Genomic DNA, 20,979 nt, shown 5'->3' on the forward strand with positions numbered 1-20,979 from the left:
ATTATTTTTCATATTTTTGGATAAATAAAATCCAACTTTTGAATTAAACACCTGTGTCCTATGCCTTGGTCCCTGACAAGCAGTATAAGAAATAAGCGTAAGAAATAAGAACTTTTGAAGCACAAGTAGTTCAGTAATCACCTCAATTACCCTACAAAGAGACGAGATTTATTTATTTATTTTAAATAAATGATTGCTTTTCCGTGGACACGAATTATCACTTTTCCCCTACGTCTTTAGTGTCACTGAACACGCTTTGTGGGTTGCGTCACCATGATAACATGATAATTCCCAAGTTTAAAACAAAGATTTAAAACTTGGGAATTTGTTGAATTTTAATATTCTCTAAGCCCAAGGTAGTATAGTTTTTAATTCCTAAATTTAAACAAGCGACATATTTTTAATTCATTGCGTAGCTGAATTGATACAAGCCATGTGTGAACATCTGTGTATGAGTCTAAATCCACCGCCTCCAACCTCATCATATGGAATTTTTGACATCATTTGGAAAATATTATTTTTATGTCGATGGACACAGATAAGAGTGGATTGATGAAAAGTCACTCATCTTGGGGGAAAAGGTCGTGATTATTTCCCGAAGTGCGCTGAATGGCTGGCCATCAGTGAAGTGCAAAAGAATTATTTTAAACTAATCTTTACATTGAAGAAAATCGTGTTATAAACTCTGGTTTTTATGTTAGAAACAGCCCATGTTTAATAGCAAGGTTACATATATTTCACTGAATATAATTTACACATTTATCCCAGCTGTAGATAAAGAAATACCATATTTTGAATTATTATTAGCTGTTTTTAATATTGGTTGAACCACTGCAAATTTGATTTGACATAGCAAACGATAATTGAAACTATCAGGATGAGTAATCACTGGCAAAGCCCAACGAAACGGGTTGACGAAAAACAACCAAAACACGATGTTAACACTTTCATTGACTTCAATATGTTCATATTTCTAGAAATGCCTTATGCAATACAGCTACTGGCTTTGACTGGCTTTGTTTGTTAATGTTTGTTCATGACCTTATGATATAAAATTAGCCTGAATTGTCATCACACCCATGATGGCATGGAAATTTGAGTATAGAGAAAAAAAACCTTTTAATTGTCACCTTTCTGATGATGAAATAAACAATGCGTAATTTTAAAATTTCCCTTGAACTCTGGCATACCTTAATCTGATGGAGCGTTTTCGCAGTTACCATAGTGACCATAGTAACCCAACATTCACAGCTATGAGAAATTTAGAATCAATCAATTAGTCTAACCCCGCTAATTGGATGTCTTATCACCGTGGGAAGAAGCCGGAGTACCCTCAAAGAAAACACGCAAACTCTATATAAAAGGAACCCGACCTGAGTCGAACTCAGGAACTCACAAACACACACGGGAGTTCACGGTGCATTCACGTATCATGCGGCGCTAGGGTTAGAGAGCTAGCCATACAAAGAGAATAATTGATGTTAGTATTAGGTTAATATATATTTTTTTTTAGCGCTGTCAAGTTAGCTGTCAAGATAACTGAGATGTTTGAAAACAACTCCAAAAGGACCTATAAATCTCATGTGCTTGTGTTTTTGTCAATGAAAAACATAAACTATGAACTATGATTAATAAGATAATTTACTAGTGTTTTACTGAATGACTAGCTAAATCAACTTAAAGACTTAATGAATAGGCCTACTGTACTCTTAAAATGAAATGTGCGTCTGGCATAACAACGGAAGCCTACGCTCCAGCGCGGTTCCTAAACGCACCAGAGGTGCCCCGGAAACGTTTTCCAGTATCCGTGTGTTTGTTGTTGTGAATGAAGTGTGAGCATGGACACCTTTGCAGTTCAGGCTTAGGTAGGTGATGACCTTAAATCGGTATATTTTTAAGTTTAAGAAATGGGTGGGCCTGTTTAGTATTACAGGTATCGTACAGTTTAGCATGAACAATTCAGGTTAGCCACAACGCTGCTAACATTAGCTAATTTAGATACAGGACACAAACAGCGTTCAAACACGGCTGAATTAGACAATACTCTTGTATGTGAGATATTTTATTTTACTTTTTAGATTATCTACCCTATTTATGTTTTAGAAATGGATACCAGAGAATCGTCTTTCGGGTCTTTCCCCCTGTTAGCTTACAAACGCGAACTCTAAAGCTACGTCAAAGCTAGCATCAAAGCTGCAGGATGTTTTTGCAGATTCTCAGTAATCCAGGTCATTGTAGTAGCGCCTGCTTTTAGGACTACTGGACTTATTCTTAGGTTTTTTAAGATGTTTCACCTCTCATCCGAATTCCTTCTCCAACTCTAAAAGTATGATGGGATATTAAGTCAGTGTTAAGTCAAAGAAACAACCTCAGATTTTAACCAAAAAGAAATAAAACAAGACTGCCGTCTTGGAAAAGGAAAAACTCGAAAGAACCTTCTCCAAGCCTAACATCCTAACATTAGAGCACTTCAGACCCAGCAACAAAAATACAAAGACAAACTGGTTCCAATCCAACACCTTAACATGACCCCGGTGTCACTATTAACATGCGTTGGCGTTTCTCTTTAGGTTGATTTAACTGAATCCATGATGAACTTTGACGGTCTTGACCCTGGGATGGGTGAATACTCAGCCAGCCTTCATGGAACTCTAGATGCAGGCCTGGAACCCTCCATGGACCCACACCTAAACCCAAAACTACTCCAGGGTGTGGAGCTATACCCAGAGGGACAGGCTGTGACCGTCCCGGAGCCTGTACACCTGATGGAGGGGATCTTTTCTGAGCTGCACAGTGTAGTTTCAGAAGTTGGCATCCCTGTCACTGCAACACATTTTGACCTGCAGGAGGAAACGCTCTGGATGGGAAACCACAGAGTGAGACCAAGAATTATATTGGAGGACAGATCGTTTCGTCAGCCGTTACACTTTGTAATATTCCTTTTTTGTGTTCTTTTAAGGGTCATGTAACATCATTCTTTGGACCAACAATGGCACGCTACTCTTCTTTCCAAGTCCACGCAACCGATGACATCCGACATATTCAGAGTTTGGAAACAGGCGTGCTGTTCCTCTCTAAATGCAACCTGAGATGTTACACTCGTGGAGGTCTCGTCATGTTTGATTATCCGTAAGTGTTACTTTTACATTGATTGTTGATATGTTGCACAATATTGGTGAGAAATTAGAGAAAATACAACATTAAGTGTCCTGGTGAAGTTTTCTGCAAAAATACAGAAGAAACACTGTCAGTAGATATTATTGTGAATCCTACCTATCTTAAATAGGGATGTGTTTTTCCTCTATGTTTTTGTGCTCATATTGATTGTTTATGACATGGAGATATGAAAATATTTTTACGGTTATGGAATTAATGGCCATTTTTGGTGCTTTGCAGGATGGAGGAAGGAGCTGATATGCACAGCCTCCTCATGACTGATAACAACACGCTGCTCATGGGTGGATTGCAAAACTATGTGGCTGAAGTTGACCTGAATACAGTACAAGAAACTCAAAAAGTAAGACATCAGGCTTGCATTTATCAAGCCTGATATAAGCATAGACCACTGGCACAACATAGCACTTCACAGCGAGTGTCTGACTGTCTGCTGTTTTGGTTGTACTTCCAGTTCACAGTGGAGGTACCTGGAGTGGCAATAATGCGTCAGACCAATCGTTTCTTCTTCTGTGGACACACTTCTGGCAAAGTAAGTCTCATATGATTATATCAGTTTTGAAAAAATATATTTGTTTGTTTTACATGACTCTCACATTTACCCTCCGTTCAAAACAGGTGACCCTTCGTGACTTGCGTACCTTTAAGATGGAGCATGAGTTTGATGCATTTTCTGGCAGCTTGTCAGACTTTGATGTTCACGGAAACCTTCTGGCTGCATGTGGATTCTCCAGCCGAGGCCTGAATGGGTTGGCATGTGACCGTTTCCTCATGGTGTATGACCTCCGCATGATGCGTGCTGTAACCCCCCTTCAGGTGCATGTGGATCCCCTCTTCTTGCGCTTCATTCCTACCTACACGTCACGGCTTGCAATCCTCTCACAGACAGGTATGAACTAAAGAGTCTAGTCAATTTTAGAGTTCTTTAGTCTGATTGCTTGTTAGTTTCCTTGGTTTGTAAGTGAAATACCAAGAAGAATTAAATTTCGACATTACAGTCAAATGTATTTTGTTCTCTTTGTAACTATGGTATCATAAGTGAAAAGGGGTTGAGTCTTTTTCCCACCTGGAGTATGTTGTCCAGCTCTTAGTGCTATAGAAGAGTGTGCTCATGACACAAGCAATGTACACAATTATTTTCATTTTAATGCTGTACAGTGAGGCCAGCAAGAGCTGTTGTGGCATTCCTGATGTGTTTGTTCCTCTTTCCAGCTGTTGCACAGGACCTCATGCAATGACTGTAGTTTTCTGGTCTTGTATGGTTTTAAGAGCTAAAGCAGAACACTTTGATGATAGGAGTCATCATTTAGTTTTGATATATTATCATTAGGAAAGTCAATAACAAAACTGACATCTGATAAGAAGTTTACCGCAGTCTCTTATGCTTCCAAAAACTGGTACATGTAGCCGGGCAACATGGTTGTGTGGGGGTTAGCGCTAGTCCTGGGTATGAATCCGCCTTCTGGCCAGAGTTTGCATTCTCTGTGGCTCCCTCCTGCAGTTCAAAGACATGCAGTTAGTGGCATTAGGTTATCTGGTGATTCTCAGTTGACCATAGGTGTGAATGTGAGTGCAAATGGTTGTATGTCTCTCTGTGTTGGCCCTGCAACAGTCCGACAGCCTGTCGTCCTATGATAGCTGGAATATGCTCCAGCCCCGCCGCCTCGTGATCCTGAATTGAAAGTGCAAGAGAGTGGATGGATGGTACATTTAGCTTCACTATAACCGCCTGTATTCTCTCTTTTTCCAGGTCAGTGCCAGTTCTGTGAGCCCACCGGCCTTGCCAACATGGCAGATATTTTTCACGTCAACACAGTGGGCCAGTTGCTCATGAGTTTTGACGTGTCAACAAGCAAACAAGCCTTAGCCTTTGGGGATTCAGGGGGATGTGTGCACCTTTGGTCCGATGCTCCAGAAGTTTCATTCAACGACTACTCACGGGAGACGGAATTTGCCCTGCCCTGCCTCGTGGACACACTGCCTCAGCTGGACTGGAATCACGACCTGCTGCCCCTCTCTCTGATCCCCATGCCGCTGACAAGCACTGAGCCTCTGCTGTCAGACTGGCCCACTGCCCTGGCTACACCCAGCCCCAGGTAACACAATTATTAACAGTATATACAAAACTGTTGTACTTAACTTAAAAACTAAAATTAAAAACAAATAAGTCACCAAAAACTGAACTGAAACACACACTCTGGAAAGTAACTCGGATAGAAAACCAAACTGTTTTTGTCTTTAAAAGTTCATCAGGGTCACTATAGTTTATCTCAAACGAACTCCACATTACACTGTCACACTTCTCAAAATACAAAGAAATACATCAAAGGCAGAAAGTGGTTTCAAAAAATACACTATTGCCAAGACTTTAAGTTCCCAGCTGTTTTAGGAATTTATTTAGCCTCGGTGGAAAATTAAACTATAGGTTTATGACGTGTTTTTAAGAAATTTACATTTTCATCAGGAACCTGTGGGCTCGGGGCTGGATGCCACAGACAGAATAAGGAAGTTGGAAAGAATTGAGAGACAGAGTAAAGCATTGTTGACTTCAGTTTTTTAAGGATCGTTTTTCTTTACCAAAAAAAAGAAGAAAAAAAGAAGTTTTTAAACAGTGTGGAGAAATATCAAACATTTTCAAGCTTTTCTGAATTTATATGGTAAAACCAAACCAGGAAAGAGAAGCTGGATCAGTGGAGATGTACGATCTCATGCATGACATAACTGTTCATGCCATAAACATATTACCTGACAATCTGGAAGTGGTTAATTTCTCTTCTCTGCAGTCATAGTTGATAACATTACCTATGGAAATGATGACATCTGTATTTGAAGCCATATGTTACACACTTTATGTGAAGGGACAGAGACACGCCATATTTTATGACACTAATTAAAACATGTAAACTATGGCTTGAAATTGGTTGGATTTTTTTGGTGTTCAGATTTTGTAAAGTTTGTGATGCAGGTTTTTTTTGTTTTTTTTTTTGAATGAATATATTAATTTACTCCTGTTTCACTGTTAAAGGCACTTCAGAATGAGAAGCATGGCTTGTAGCTGCCCCTTCCCCCTTTTCCCCTTAACTGCTTTACAATCTAAAACGTGTGTTTTTTTTTTTTTTTTTGTTTTTTTTTTTTAAACAGACGAGCCCCTCCGGTGGACCCAGAAATCCTCCGCACTATGAAAACTGTTGGCTTCATTGGTTACGCAGCAAATCCTCGTACCCGCCCCAGGAACCAGGCATGTGAAGAACTTGGTTATGCTAATTTAAATGGGGAAAAAAGATTTTTAATTGTCCTTCTTCACAAAATCCTAACAATCTTTCTATTTTAAGGCTGAAAACCAGTTAAACACATGGTTTTCAACATAATGTAACTTTTTTTTTGTGGTCCCTGTTTTGGTTTCAGGTTCCTTATAAAATTAAAGATGTGGAGCCTGATTATGATAATTACAACCAGGTCCCTGAGTCACCAATAGGACGTGATGAAGAGCCACATCTTTACATGGTGCCCAAAAAGTATAGAAAGGTTGGACTTTATTTCATTCTCGTTCTCATATAGAGATGAGATTTATTGTTGACGTATCACAATCTATAAAGTTTTACTGTAAATTTAGATTTCCAAAACACGTGATGAAGATGTCTTTGTTCTGCTTCAGGTCACAATTAAATACTCTAAACTTGGATTGGAGGACTTTGACTTCAAACATTACAACAGGACCTTGTTTGCTGGCCTGGAGCCACACATTCCCAATGCCTACTGTAACTGCATGATCCAGGTAAGAGACTGAAGATTTACAATGTGTTTGGTAAAAATTTAGTTTTTGATATGAGACATCATCAAGAGTTGCTCTCTGGTTTTTTGTCTTAGGTGTTATATTTCCTGGAGCCGATTCGGTGCCTTGTTCAGAATCATTTGTGCCAGAAAGAGTTTTGTTTGGCCTGTGAGCTCGGCTTCCTCTTTCACATGTTAGATTTGTCACGAGGAGATCCATGTCAGGTAAGTTTTTTCCATTCATTTCTCTGAAATAACGATTCAGCCTCTTGGGAAATACAGAACCCTTAAATTGAATCCTCATTTCTTTGCAACTGGACAATAATTTATTATGTAGCTTTCCCAAAGTACCATCTCCTATCATCTTCCTCAAGGCCAGTAACTTCCTCAGAGCGTTTCGAACCATCCCTGAAGCCTCGGCGTTGGGCCTGATCCTCTCAGACTCGGACGAGCAAACGGGGAAGGCTAGGCTTGGTCGCTTAATCCAAAGTTGGAATCGTTTCATCCTCACCCAGCTTCACCAGGAGACACAGGAGCAGGAGGGTCCGCAAGCCTACAGAGGTGCTAGCAGCAGGTATAATACATCAGTCTGGATGTGTTCTAGGCTGCTTGGAGAAAGAGCCCTGGGTCTGTGGGTTTCCTCTGGAGCTGGTGTTTCTTCCATCCTTAACATGGTTACTTTACACTTCCCGTCACTGTGGCCTTGGCCAAAGCACACACATATGGGTGTTGTGCCTGGGGACCAATGCTTGGAAATAGTTCAATTGTTATGTTGTCATTACCTTTGAGAAATTCTCTTTCTGTGTGTGGGGATTCTTCGATAAAGACAACCACATCAAAAAAGGCATCGCAATTACAGACATAATTACATACATCTAACAATGAAGTGACAGTAACATTACAAAACACCTCATATCACCTGGATTTATTTAACGTCCAGTTTATTGTTACGTGAGACTGTATAAAAGATCAGACGGGTACCCTGACAGGAACTTGTACCTCTGTTGAGAGAAAGTGAATCATTTGCAGGATTCCTTACTCTTTCCCCACCGCTAGTCACTCACAGAGCAAAAACTGCTCTGTGAGTCTAGTAAGCCCTGCAATCTTACTGAACATATTTCCAGTCTTATTAAGTTTGTTTATAAAAGTAGAAACCGTTTAAAAGATAACATCTGCGTAACAAATGTGACTGCTCTGTGTTTGTGTTGCAGTTCTCTGGGCTCCTCTGGTGAGTCTGTCATTGGAAAGCTGTTTGGTTGTGAAGTTGAGAACAGTAGTTTGTGTCGCTGTGGCAAAGAAACGGTCCGCTCCTCCCTCACGCTGCTCTTCACCATGCATTACCCCGAGCAGAACACTCAAGGTCAGTTTGAGAGCACTGAGGTGTGCATTTCACACTCATAATATCTCCTCTTTCTTAACACGTGTGTGTATATATCATATGCTTACATTTAAAAATAATAATAATAATGATAATTTTATCTTATCAGTTTCCAATATCTGTTTTTTTAATCCTGTATTTAGAAATTTAATTATCTTCCTCTGTATATCCTTTTCCAGAGCTACTATATTTTATTGTTCTGTATTTGTAGCTTTAAATATTTGAATGTCCTCCATTACAGATGGGTAGTTTTAATGTTGAGTGAGCAGTAGGCTATATCTGTTACCAGTATATTCATTTGACTCTGATATTTTTCAGAAAAAACAATAAAGGAGTATGACTTTGCTGAGATCCTGAAGAAAAGCATCTGCCTGGAGCAGAGCACTCAGGCATGGTGTGAAAACTGTGAGAAGTATCAGCCCACAGTGAGTTACAGCTTTTATTCACTCATATTGTCAATACATAACAGATTGTTAGCCGTGCTGCAGAGTGATATTGTGTTTGTGTTACACTGTAGGTGCAGACACGAAACATTCGATGTCTACCAGATGTTTTGGTGATAAACTGTGAGGTGAACAGTGCTAAAGAGGCTGAATTCTGGAAGGTTCAGGCCGAGGTAAGCGACATTGATTCTGTCATTAAAAAGATAAAAATTAAAACCAAGATGGTCTTCTTCAACTTGTTATTAATTACATGAATGGTTTTTTATAGTATGCTTTCAATAAAGCCAAGCAGAAAGAGGAACCAGCAAAACCTAAAGAACCACCTCCCATGCCCACTGAGTGGTGCTTAGAGTAAGTAGAGAAAGACCCCTTTTCATTTTAAAGAAATAGAGACACACACACACACACACACAGCTGTACATTGGAAGGAGCACAGTGAGAAGCCTTAGGGGTGTCAAACATAAGGTTTGGAGGCCTTAGTTGGGCCAGAATGAGCTTGACAAAGACTCCAATCTGGTCCGGTAGACAACTTTGGAAAAATGAAGGTAGGCATAAATTATTGGACTTTTAACTGTGTTTGTTGTGTTATAGCTTTTCCTCCCGATAAAGACCTTCCCCTGTGTCCATTCATACTACACCAAAGTAGTGAGGATTGGATAAACAATTAAATGACAGAAAAGTTTCAGTTGGAAAAAAAGAAACATCAAATATGGGACAGTCTCTTGGCACTGAGCTATCAGATCTTTTTCTGTAATTTTCTACATTGATCATGTAGAAAAACTGAAATGTGCTGTTGAAATTGCACTTCTTTATCTTAGATTGTGATTAAATCTGTTGTTGAACTTTACACTTTAAACTTTGTGCAGTGGGGAGGAGATTTGCGGTATGGAGGGCATCACCTTTGACACTCGCACAGAGGATCTGCGGCACATCTGGATCCCCGCCACTCTCAAGATGTCCATCAGCAAAAGTCAAGGACTAGAGATCAGCAGGTGGTCTGAGACCGAGGAGGTGAGGCCTTTAGAGCTTCTTGAGCTAACAATAATTTTAAATAATTTCAGTCTGTAATTTTCCTCCCTGTCCACTCACGGCAGTATCCCTGAGCAGTAAATCTGCTGGCCACACTTAGACATTGTTTTATTGAGCAACTTTAATTTTATGACATTTGCTGCGCTTTTTTCCCCCCATTACATTTAGTAAGACATCTTTATTCTTTCTTTGTTAAATTTATATCTCTTATTTTGTTTTACTGTATACACACACTTCATTATATTATATATTATGTAACTTTTTATATAGTTTTTTACAACCCCTGACAAACTGACACCTTATTGATGAGAGAGGGATTTGCACATCCCTTTGATCCAGGGATCTGTTTCATGTTCCAAGGCTAACTGCTATCAGGGCAGGGATAAGAGACTAAGAGAGATGTAGAAAATCCCCATTGCCGGGCACTGAGCGGGGCAAAACCTGTAAACAGATCTGCCCCTCTATGGACCCACCACATGCAGGGCTCAGGTGCAGTGTGACCTGGGTATCAAGAAAAGACAGGGGCTTGGCTATGTTGACTCGAAGCAGCACTCGAACCATCACTGTCTGTTCATTGGGATGTGGAATGTTCCCTCACTGGTGTGGAAGAAACCTGAATTAGTGCAGATGTAGCTGGGAACTTCAGGAGTAACTGGAGCGTATTAGTTGGGAAAATCTCTGGAATAACCTGCTGCCATATTATTATTTTTTATATATAGCATTTAACTATATTTTATTTCAATTTTTAGATCATTTTAAACCATTATTGTCTTTAACTTAAGAGTTTTAGATCTCTAACCCCTGTATTTATTTTACTTCACTTTTTTTCTGTTCATTTGTGCTCCTTTCTGGGTTTTTTCATTTTTTTAAATTTACTAGTCTATTTCAGTTTGTCAGATTAGAGTTTGAGTTACTGAGATATTCTATTTTAACGGTTATTTATCTTAAATTGGGTGTACTGTTTTGGCTGCTGTGACAGCATGTGGTTTAAAAAAAAAAGTTTATCTTCTCTTTATCTCGTACTTTATCTGTTACTAGTTAAGTGCTGCTGAAGAGGCGGAGGGAGCTTCTCTGTATGACTTGGTGGTCACGGTGCCGCACATCCTGGATGCTCGCACGGGTGGTAATCTGGTTGCACACATTAAAGTGGGTGAGACCTACCATCAAAGAAAAGAGGTGCGTTAGTCTTAGATAAGAAATTGCAGTCTGAGATAAACTCACTTTGAAAAGTTACATTTTTAACATTTAAAATGATTTTATTATTTCAGGGAGTCACACACCAGCAGTGGTACCTTTTCAATGACTTCCTCATTGAACCGATTGATAAAGTAAGGATCTATTTTTGCTAATGTAAATGTGTGCAGTCACCTAAAGCTATTTATTATTTTATCTATTAATTTATTGTTTTTGTTTTCAGACTGAGGCTGCGCAGTTTGATGTGAGCTGGAAAGTGCCAGCCATTCTGTATTACGCTAAGAGAAACTACCACACCAAATACGACCTCCGCAGTAAGTTTCAGCACAATAAATCTGAAGGTTTTCTTTTTATTGATCTAACTGCTCATGCTCGGCTGTTTTCCTCAGTTAAAAATCCCATAGATGCTAGCGTGCTGCTCACAGAGGCGTCACTGGCTCGGAAGCAGAGGAAGACACATGCCACTTTTATCCCTCTCATGGTCAGTGAGATGCCGCAGGCTGGTGATCTGGTGGGGCTGGACGCTGAGTTTGTAACACTCAATCAGGTAACTCTAACCACAATACCACTGTGTGAATACATTACCCTGTAAAACACTTGTAACCACATTAATCGGGTTGTCGTTGCTTGCTTTACCGTATTAAAAGATCCTTCCTCTTCATTCCGCATACTTCTGCTTTGTGTGGCTTTGAATTTTTTTTCTGATTTTGGATGAATTTAATTCAAAACCCATTCAAGTTTTATCCACCCACTCCACTACAACATTCCCCATCTTAAAGGAGAACTATTCTAACCATAATGCACTGGTGTTAACTTGAAACTGAAAATAATATATTGTGTGGGATTTCAAAGGAGTGAAATTGCCAGATATTTGTCACATTGTTTTGCGGTTAGTGTAAACACTTTGATAATAAAGAGGAATCCTTGGGATTAAACCACTTCTGCTTTTTCTGTAGCAGTGTGACTTCAAAGCGCAGTGTACTCTTTGAAGTTTTTGTTTGGAGTTGTTTACCTGCGAAAAGCTGACAATAAAGTCTACACAAATCTCCATGACATGGAAATTTACAGTGACCTGGAGACATCAGGCCCTTTTTAATCATGATCTGATTATGATTTGTATCTTCTTATGTTAAACCAAATAACTAAAAAAAATAGCTTCCAGGTTGAAATCTATAACACTAAATATTAAGTATTACCTGTAGCTGATGACCTGGTTATGAGGAAAAAGTGTTACAGAAAGAATAGGATTAGAAATGAGTTCATCAGAGGGGCTGCTCAGCCACGACAAAGTTAGACAGGCAAGACTGAGGTGGTTTGGACATGTGCAGAGGAGGGATGGTGGATATATTGGACAGCCTGGTGGAAAAGAGGAAGGCCACAGAGGTGGTTTATGGATGTAGTGAAGGAAGACATGGTGGGTGTTATGGGTAGGGTGAGATGGAGGTGACCCCTGAAGCCTGCCAATTGAAGAAGAAGGTGGGAAGACATAATCTTTCATGATAAAAAAAATATTATAGACATTTACAGGGAGCTCTCTGTCACACAGACTGGTCATAATGGTTAACTCATGAAACTAATCCAGGTGTCCAGTTAATAAGGTTAGTAATCTGTGCTCTCCTAGGTTAGACTGTGTTAAATGGAATGCTTTTTACCCATAAGCTGTAAAAAGCTGATGTATTATCGTGAAAAGGTCCTGGGTTCGAGTCCACTGACAACCTGGAGTCTTTTTAAAGTAATCTTGTTGTTATTAAACAAACTCAACTCTTTAATGTGTGCGTCTGCAGGAAGAAGCAGAGCTACGCAGTGATGGAACCAAATCAACCATTAAGCCCAGTCAGATGTCTGTGGCCAGGATCACCTGTGTGAGGGGTCAGGGGCCCAACGAGGGGGTCCCCTTCATCGATGACTACATCTCCACTCAGGAGCAGGTGAGAAGCTGCAGAGAGTATGAGTATATAATGTTTAAAGGATCCACCTGCTAACTGGTCAATTTGTTCTTCCAGGTGGTCGACTATTTGACACAATACTCTGGCATCAAACCTGGAGACCTGGATGCCAAAATATCCTCTAAGCATCTGACCACTCTGAAGTCAACCTACCTAAAGTTGCGCTTCCTCATTGACACAGGAGTTCGCTTTGTAGGTCACGGCCTACAGAAAGATTTTCGTGTCATCAACTTACTGGTATGTTGTTTCTATAAACTAGTGTGTATAATTTAGAGCTCAGTAAAGTCAAATTCAGTCATCTCACAACTCTTAGAGTGATTAGATGTGATTTTTAAGGTTTTTCTTTTGTTTTTTAAGGTTCCAAAAGATCAAGTTGTTGATACTGTCCATCTCTTCCATTTGCCCCGCAAGAGGATGATTTCTCTTAGATTTCTTGCCTGGTATTTTCTCGGTAAGTCAAGGTTAAAATATAGAGCTTACTGTAAAAACAAACAAATCAAAAAATGTACAAAAAACAAAGGTTAGTAGTTAACACATTTGGCGATGCCGTGGTGCAAGGGACCAGCTGACATTAGCATTTTCTACAGAAGCCCATGAGCCTTACCTGCAACTCACAGTCTTTGCATTCAATGATCTTCAGACATACAGATGAATGCCTCAAAAAATAATCCTGTACTTTTTATTTAATTAAATTAACTAATTCAAATATGTGTGAGTTTTCCTTTAAATCTTGAAGTCTTAAACCAACCAATCAAAAAATAAATAAATTAATAAATAAAATCACAACTTCCAACATACACGCAGTGTAAAAAAATCCCAGATGGTAGCAGATTACAGTACACTGATGTATGAGTGTCGGAGACCTTTCTGTCAAGGTTATAGACACATTTCAAGCTGAAACACTTAAAAATGTATAAAGATAATCATTTTATTTCACTCGTTATCAATAAATGTAATTCTCTTCTGAAATCTGAAGATAACAGTTTACCTTAAGTCATTTCTGATTGTTTTCTTCTTGATGTCCACAGACCTCAACATCCAGGGGGAAACCCATGACAGCATAGAGGATGCACGCACTGCCCTGCAGCTGTACAGGAAGTACCTGGAGCTGAGTCATGGCGGCGGGAATGATGAAGTGAGGAAGGTCCTTAAGGGACTCTATGAAAAAGGGCGCCAACTGGACTGGAAAGTCCCGGAATCGGACACAGGAGATGGTCAAGGTAGCCCAAAAAGTACGAGACTGCGCTGAAGTAGACGCAGACTGATTTTGACGTCGTGTGAGTTTAGATGACAGGGGTTAATGAGAGACATTGTGAATGGATTGAATGCACTCTCCTTCCTTCCACAGGTGCTGCTGTGTTTCCCTCTGTGATGGGGCTGTGAGCAACACCGTGACCGGGAGATTCTCTTGCTTATTTTCTTCAGATGTGTCACATTTTATACTCGTTTGCTTTGTGTACAGTTTTCATGCAGGTATGTCTGCATCTGTAAACAGACTGAGTCAGTGACTGATCATTTTTAGTCATGAATAAATTTGGGCTTTTTAGGTCAAAGGTTTTCAGAAAAAATTGGTTTGTATTTTATCTTTTTGAAACATTAAATAAAAAAGATTTTTGTTGCTGTAAACGAACGCATCCTGAGCGTGTAAGATGCTTTTTTTTTTTATACCGGGAAGTGGGAAATGTACCGTAGTTTTCGGGTCATAAGCCGCTACTTTTTCCCTACACTGTGAACACTGCGGCTTATACTGACGTGCGGCTAATGCATTTTTTTTTTTTTTTCATGCGGCCAAAAACATTTTGCCTGGTAACAGTAGACGAATAAAATTGATAAGTAGTATATATACGGTATATATTTTTACCGGTTGTTAAGAGACGTTTTAATGTTGTTTGTGCACTGTTCCATAAAAAAACCATAAGCAACGTAATTTGTGTGTTACTGATACGTACGTATACTTAAAGGTAGCCGTGTTACAGGCGCTGTTCGAGGAAAAAAAGCATTTGCAGTATGTATTTTTGTATGTTACCATAACGTTTATGTTACCTTACGGATTAAATTAAACTTTAAAAATCCTCACATGTAATATTTCTGTGTAAATATCTTATATTACAAGTGAATTAAAATCCGGTGCGGCCTGTACAAGTACGAAATAGATTTTCTTTCTAAAATTAGAGCATGCGGCTTTTAATCAGGTGCGCTCTGTAGTCCGGGAATTACGGTACATGAATACTTGTCAATCTTGATTAAAATCGAATAACCCAAACTCTGTGACTGTTCAGAGAAATCTATTTACATCTAACAATGACTTTAGTTTGGTCTTTTCCCTATCCTTCTGTGAAATCTGCTATCATTGTTAATTTTCCAGGTAACTTCTGGAAAATAATTTAAATGATTTCTTACAAATCTCAATGCAGAACTATTTTTTTCTTTTCCTGTTTTAGTACAGTTTGTTCTGCTAAAGTATGAAAAAATGTATTCAAATGCAACTGTGACCAGAGAGCATTTCCAAACACAATGGATCACTGAAGTTAGTCAATACCAATAAGCTAAAACTACATTACATCACATCTGCCCCCCCCAGCTTTTTGTCTGGATTTGTCAGAATTAGCTGTGATTTAAATAAAGTGAAGTTTCATTGCCTTTGTTCCCTCATGCAGAAAAAAACAAAAAGGGTACCCTGTCTAGTTGGACTCCTTTTCAAGTTTCAGACGTGTGTTGTGTTAGCTGATCTACTACAGAAACATCTTCCCTCTAAACTTCTCGTTTTTTAAACAAACCAAGACCTGGAAGCATCAAATATTTTAACAGCAGTTACTGGAAAACTGATTTGTAGATTGTTTTTGCTGTTACATTAAATTCAATAAATTCAATTCTATTTTATTTTTTCAGTGCCAAATCACAACAACAGTCGCCTCAAGGCGCTTTATATTGTAAGGTAGACCCTACAGTAATGCATACAGAGAAAAACCCAACAATCATATGACCCCCTATGAGTTTTTCCAACAGTGGGAAGGAAAAGCTCCCTTTTAACAGGAAGAACCCTCTGGCAGAACCAGGCTCGCGACCGGTTGGGGGAGAGAGAGAGAGAAGAAAAACATGCTGTGTAAGAGAGCCAGAGATGAATAACAAGTGTGATTTAGTGCAAAGAGGTGTATAAACATGTAGTGAGTGAGAAAGGTGACTGAAAAAGAAATACTCGTGCATCATGGGAATCCCCCAGCAGCCTACATCTATTGCAGCATAACTATAGAAGGATTCAGGGTCACCTGGTCCAGCCCTAATTATATGCTTTAGCAAAAAAGGAAAGTTTTAAGCCTAATCTTAAAAGTAGAAATAGTGTCTGTCTCCTGAATCCAATTTGGAAGCTGGTTCCACAGAAGAGGGGCCTGAAGGCTGAAGGCTCTCCCTCCCATTCTACTTTTAAATACTCTAGGAACAACAAGTAGGCCTGCAGAGCAAGAGCGAAGTGCTCTAATGGGGTGATATAGTACTACAAGGTCATTAACATAAGATGGGACCTGATTATTTAAGACCTTGTGTGTGAGGAGCAGGATTTTGAATCCAATTCTGGATTTAACAGGGAGCCAATGAAGGGAAGCCAATATAGGAGAAATATGCTCTCTGTTTCTAGTCCCTGTCAGTACTCTTGCTGCAGCATTGAAAAGACATTTTATTCTTTATTTACCGTCACATGTACTTTGAGAATTGAATGCATGTATTAAACATGTCCAAAGTATTACATAATGAGGCTGGTGTATATAGGCTTAATCTCTGTGAATCAAAAGTTGAGTCTGTAGACTGCTCTAAATGTGAGCAGTGGGCAGGGTTTAACTGGTTAAAAGAAAATAACCATAAAGTGTACTAAACTGATTACCTCCAAAACAAACAAAACACGGGGAAGGAGCACCACCCAAACCAAGAATAATTTTACTGATAAGTGGCTTCTGGAGCTTTAAAGACGACCGCGAGTCACTTACTTAGACATATATAGCTTAACTTTAATTTTGTGGAAATGTGCGTCATAAAGATCGCTCGTATAAAATCATGGGACCGATCTCATTAAAAAGGAAAAGAAAAAAATTATAGATTGCTATAATTGTAGATAAAACATCTCTTAAACAAGGGCAGGTTTTTAAACATTACATGGCCTGACCCAGTCAGGCGTTGATCAGATCCCAACAGCGACCTGCTTGGAAAAACTCCCTTCTGATTGGTGAAGCGCTCTAAATCACATTTAAATGTAACGGTGCCCCCTGCTGGACAATCTGTGAACTCTTAACGTTTCCACAGGGGTGTTTTAAAATATGGATTTATTGAATGCCAAAGGATTGTAGGACATTTTCTCAAAATTTCCTTATTCTTTAAGAGCCGTTTGGCATCTTTTAAAAGGACCTGCGGTTTGTAGCATAAGAAAGGTCTATGATGTACGTCTTGAAATTCCCCAGTCACTTTTATGTTGCAGCTGAAGCCATGGGCCGGGCTAAGGAAAGTGAGGTAAAATTCAGACTTTTTAGTCTGAAAACCCCAGTGCAGTGGTAACACTACAAGGCACCATGGTTATTGCTGAATATGCATGTTTTACATATTTGGGTGTTGCACTTTGTAGATGGTCCCTGCACACTATTCTCGCAGTGAGCAGCAGATGAGCTTGTAGCTTGTTGTCAGCCTTAATTTGTGGGTGTTCTATAAAACTATATTTACTAATTATTTCTACTAGCAGTTCAAATGTCTACATTTTTCCATTATAACCTTGAAAGTAAAATACATAGATCTTACTCCTTGACTTAAAATGTTTAGACTTTCCAAAAGAATTTTACAGATATTTGTCATAAATTTCCAAACTGTCTTTTTTCCCCTAATATAGTATAAATTAGACACCGTTTTGTGAGCGAGTTGATTTTTTCAACGTCGTACACACACTCACACGCCCTGTGTGAGTACGGGGAAACTTGTGAACACAAAAAATAAAATAAATCCATAAATGACAGCCAGTGACAAAAATAGAAACATGATGATTTATTTATTTATTTCTAAGCCACACTTGCAGACACATGTTCTCTTTGTTAGAGCACAAAATATAAATGTTTGTACAGGAAAGATAAAGTTTAAGGCACGTTTTATTTCCCACGCACAAACAGCAAAACTGCAGAAGAGTGTGAAGCTGCTGAAACTCAGAACGAACGATAAATTATATTTACAGAGCCACAGACTCACACCAGGCTTCAGAACAGTCCTTTTTATTCACAGGTTTAAAACACACACACGGCTGCAGGTCTAAATCTGAGGCGGACCTGCAGTGTGTTCATGTCTCAGTTTTGTCTTCCAGGCTTTTTGCAGAAACATCTGTGAACCTGCAAAAACAGAGGACATCACGTGCATTCAGGTGCACCTGATGTCTGTTTGCTCACTGACGCCATCGTTAGAAGGTTCATTAGCTAATCGCTGACCTTTGTTTACTCACATCACTGATGACAAGCTCCTGATGTTAAGCATGAACTAAAAGCTGAAACACGGCTGAGACTACACAAACACCTGCTGCAGCTTCTTTTAAACCAGCCACAGATTACCGATTGATCAGTAAGTAGTTATCTTTTCGGTGCGTGCTGACCGTTCAAACGCTCCTCCGTCATGTCTCGCCGTTTCTAAAGGATGTCAGGGATCCTCAGGGAGGCCACGCCCACATCCTCACACTCCCTCTCCTGCTCCTCTTCCTCTGGAGGCTTGCTCATCACTGTGAACCGGATTCTGTTGGGGAAAGGACGGTCTTGTTAGCATAGCCTGTCAACACCTGGAAGCCAACACCTGGAGGCCAACACCTGGAGGCCTCTAGGTAAGGACTCATGGTAAAGCTCAGATGTAGGGCTGGGTTTCAATTATCGATTTTCCGATTAAAATAGATTCTAGCTTTAATAACTCGATATTGATTCATTAAAATCCTGAATCGATTTTTAAATATAAATGTATTTTGCCAGAAACGGCAGAATCTCAGGTTAAAGCTTTCATTTCAACAACCACCAACAGTCAAAATAGCACATGAGAGCAGATAAACAGATTCCACACAAAGACATAAACACAAAGCGTGGACCCGATGCATCAGAATCTGTGACATTTCAGCTTCCTCACCCGATGGCGCCAGAGGGAGTCTTCGCCCAGGGCGCCAAACAGGCTAGGACCACCACTGCTCCTGAGCCTCTGAAAATGAGGGACTGTGTGTGTCACAACCTTATTTAAACCCCTCCCGTTAAAACTGGGAGTCTGCACTTCACTCACAACGTGAATAAAGAGGCAAAACTGCAAAAACTGTGTTCTCAGTGTCATTTATAAATCCTCATGAGAAAACTCTGTGGAGATTATCTTCCTGTTTCAGTGCCGATCAGAGCTCAGAAGACACGATAAATATTTGTGAGTAGTTTCAATAACTGACGTAAAATACTACCTTTAATGATATCCTTAAATAAGCTCAGTGTGACTCATAGGTAAGGATAGAAATTAAGAACTGGTTCTTGTACAGAACTGGTTCCCAGTAGTCCGACTGTTTGGAATGGTTATTCTGCTTGCCCATCCATCCTGCTTATCGGGTTTTGCGCTCATGCATCCTGGACAAAAACAGCTGCATTACGCTGCTAACACAACTTCGGCTCTTTGTAAGCACCTGCACAGACAGCATGCTAACGCTAAGCTAGCCAAGAACCCAGAGTAATATAGTGATGCTGGTGAGCCAGCATAAGGAATCTGAATCACTACCATTTCATTGATTCCCATTCATACTCACAGGTTGCGGATATCTGCTCTGGCCCCCTCCAGCAGACTGTACCCATAACAAGGCAGCAGGCCAGTCGAAGGTCGCCCTCCTCCCCCCGCCCTCCTCGTACCTGCAGGGGATGAATTCACAAAGGTAAGATGGTAAAAGTTAAACAGAGAGGAAGAAAATATGCATTCGTGGAGCGTGACGGTGGAGAAGCTCTGAAGACGCTGCAGAACTCAATTTTGGGTCGTGCTAACGACGGGGATGAAGTCTCTGAACTTCTTTAACCCTGTGTTGACTCGTGGCTGTATGTGGTCGAACGCCGTTGGCCTCTGGCTCTGAGAGTTGATGAGCTGCTGCTTTGCCACCAGGAGGCGCTGTTCCTGACCTTTTTTTCTGCTAAACAGTCGTCTTCTACTTTGGTTAGGTTTTTTTGTTTTGACAAGCATTTATTAAACCTTATGTTTTCCTTTAAACGTTTTATTTTGCTTTATTTTTTAGTGATACTCTGGTAGAGAGGCTCTTATACTGTTAATTCAGCATATACCAAAAAATAGCCTTTAAAAGCCTATTTCTGGACAATTATTATTTTATAATTATATAATCAACTATTTTGCAATACTTCCAATCAACACACATCAAAATAAAAGCTTGTGATGGCATCACATCAGATAACTTAAAGCTCAAAGGCTGTTCCATTGACATGTAACCAATCACTTCAAAGCACAAAACCTGTAATGTCATAGTCATGTCATGACATTCTGTCGTGGAAAGGCATTTATAGGAGTGAAATTTCAAAAAGCTGACGGTCCTCATCTCTGCAGTGCTGCTGTCTCCTGAAACCCTGCATGTTTTTAAGGTTTGTTTTCTCCCTTATGTTGTTCTTGTATTTTCTCCCCCCTCAGATTAGGTTTGAAGTGTCTGTGTGGTGCAGCACACAGCATTTTAAAAAAAATGGAAAAAAATTGATGTGTACTTGTTTCATGTAGATTTTAAATAACATACCAGTTGATACTGACATATTTTTGTTACATTTGCAGTGTTGTGGTGTTATATTCTCATGATTCTGTTCATTTTATGAGTATATCCTTCTGCCTTGCTTCACATATTTAATGCTGCTTGGCTAGTTTTAGTCATGCTAGCATCAGTACAGGTAGAAACAGAGAAACATCAGAGAATCTGCCATGCAGCGCCCCATCTAAATACAAATGGAAAGTACGAAAATAAAAATATAGATAACTTTATTAAAGCAATCAATGTTCCCAGTGTTCCCATGGTGAAAACACATTTTTTCATATT

General features: G+C 39.6%; 1 protein-coding gene and 1 long non-coding RNA gene across 3 annotated transcripts; one reads left to right on the forward strand and one right to left on the reverse strand.

Moving 5' to 3' along the window:
- Positions 1-1,749: 1,749 nt before the first annotated feature.
- Positions 1,750-15,198, forward strand: pan2 (poly(A) specific ribonuclease subunit PAN2). Of its 2 annotated transcripts, none has more exons than XM_040038131.1 (26): positions 1,750-1,865; positions 2,571-2,876; positions 2,960-3,129; positions 3,397-3,517; positions 3,629-3,706; positions 3,793-4,063; positions 4,925-5,270; positions 6,316-6,412; positions 6,580-6,699; positions 6,830-6,949; positions 7,042-7,170; positions 7,320-7,519; positions 8,157-8,305; positions 8,642-8,748; positions 8,841-8,939; positions 9,035-9,117; positions 9,633-9,777; positions 10,834-10,971; positions 11,064-11,123; positions 11,213-11,303; positions 11,379-11,536; positions 12,774-12,917; positions 12,993-13,172; positions 13,293-13,386; positions 13,964-14,167; positions 14,284-15,198. In XM_040038131.1, exons 2-26 carry the CDS (start codon positions 2,589-2,591, stop codon positions 14,316-14,318), a joined length of 3,627 nt encoding a protein of 1,208 aa, XP_039894065.1. In that variant the 5' UTR covers positions 1,750-1,865; positions 2,571-2,588; the 3' UTR covers positions 14,319-15,198. The 2 variants fall into 2 exon arrangements, with proteins under 2 accessions (XP_039894065.1, XP_039894066.1); XM_040038132.1 differs by having other exon boundaries at positions 13,964-14,155.
- A 1,689-nt stretch (positions 15,199-16,887) lies between these two features.
- On the reverse strand, positions 16,888-20,541 carry LOC120737339. The gene is made up of 3 exons (XR_005696731.1): positions 19,708-20,541; positions 19,059-19,127; positions 16,888-18,680 (listed from the first exon to the last, which is right to left on the reverse strand). It is a non-coding gene; the product is annotated as an uncharacterized LOC120737339 (long non-coding RNA).
- Positions 20,542-20,979: the final 438 nt, after the last annotated feature.

The sequence above is a fragment of the Simochromis diagramma genome, unplaced genomic scaffold (genome assembly GCF_900408965.1).
Source record: "Simochromis diagramma unplaced genomic scaffold, fSimDia1.1 OVJJ01000061.1, whole genome shotgun sequence".
Lineage (NCBI taxonomy): Eukaryota > Metazoa > Chordata > Actinopteri > Cichliformes > Cichlidae > Simochromis > Simochromis diagramma.

Coding starts and splice junctions, on each gene's coding strand:
- pan2 (XM_040038131.1), top strand. CDS start 2,589: ATGATGAACTTTGACGGTCTTGACCCTGGGATGGGTGAATACTCAGCC. Junction 7,171..7,319: donor CACGAGGAGATCCATGTCAG/GTAAGTTTTTTC, acceptor ATCTTCCTCAAG/GCCAGTAACTTCCTCAGAGC. Junction 11,124..11,212: donor TCATTGAACCGATTGATAAA/GTAAGGATCTAT, acceptor TTTTGTTTTCAG/ACTGAGGCTGCGCAGTTTGA.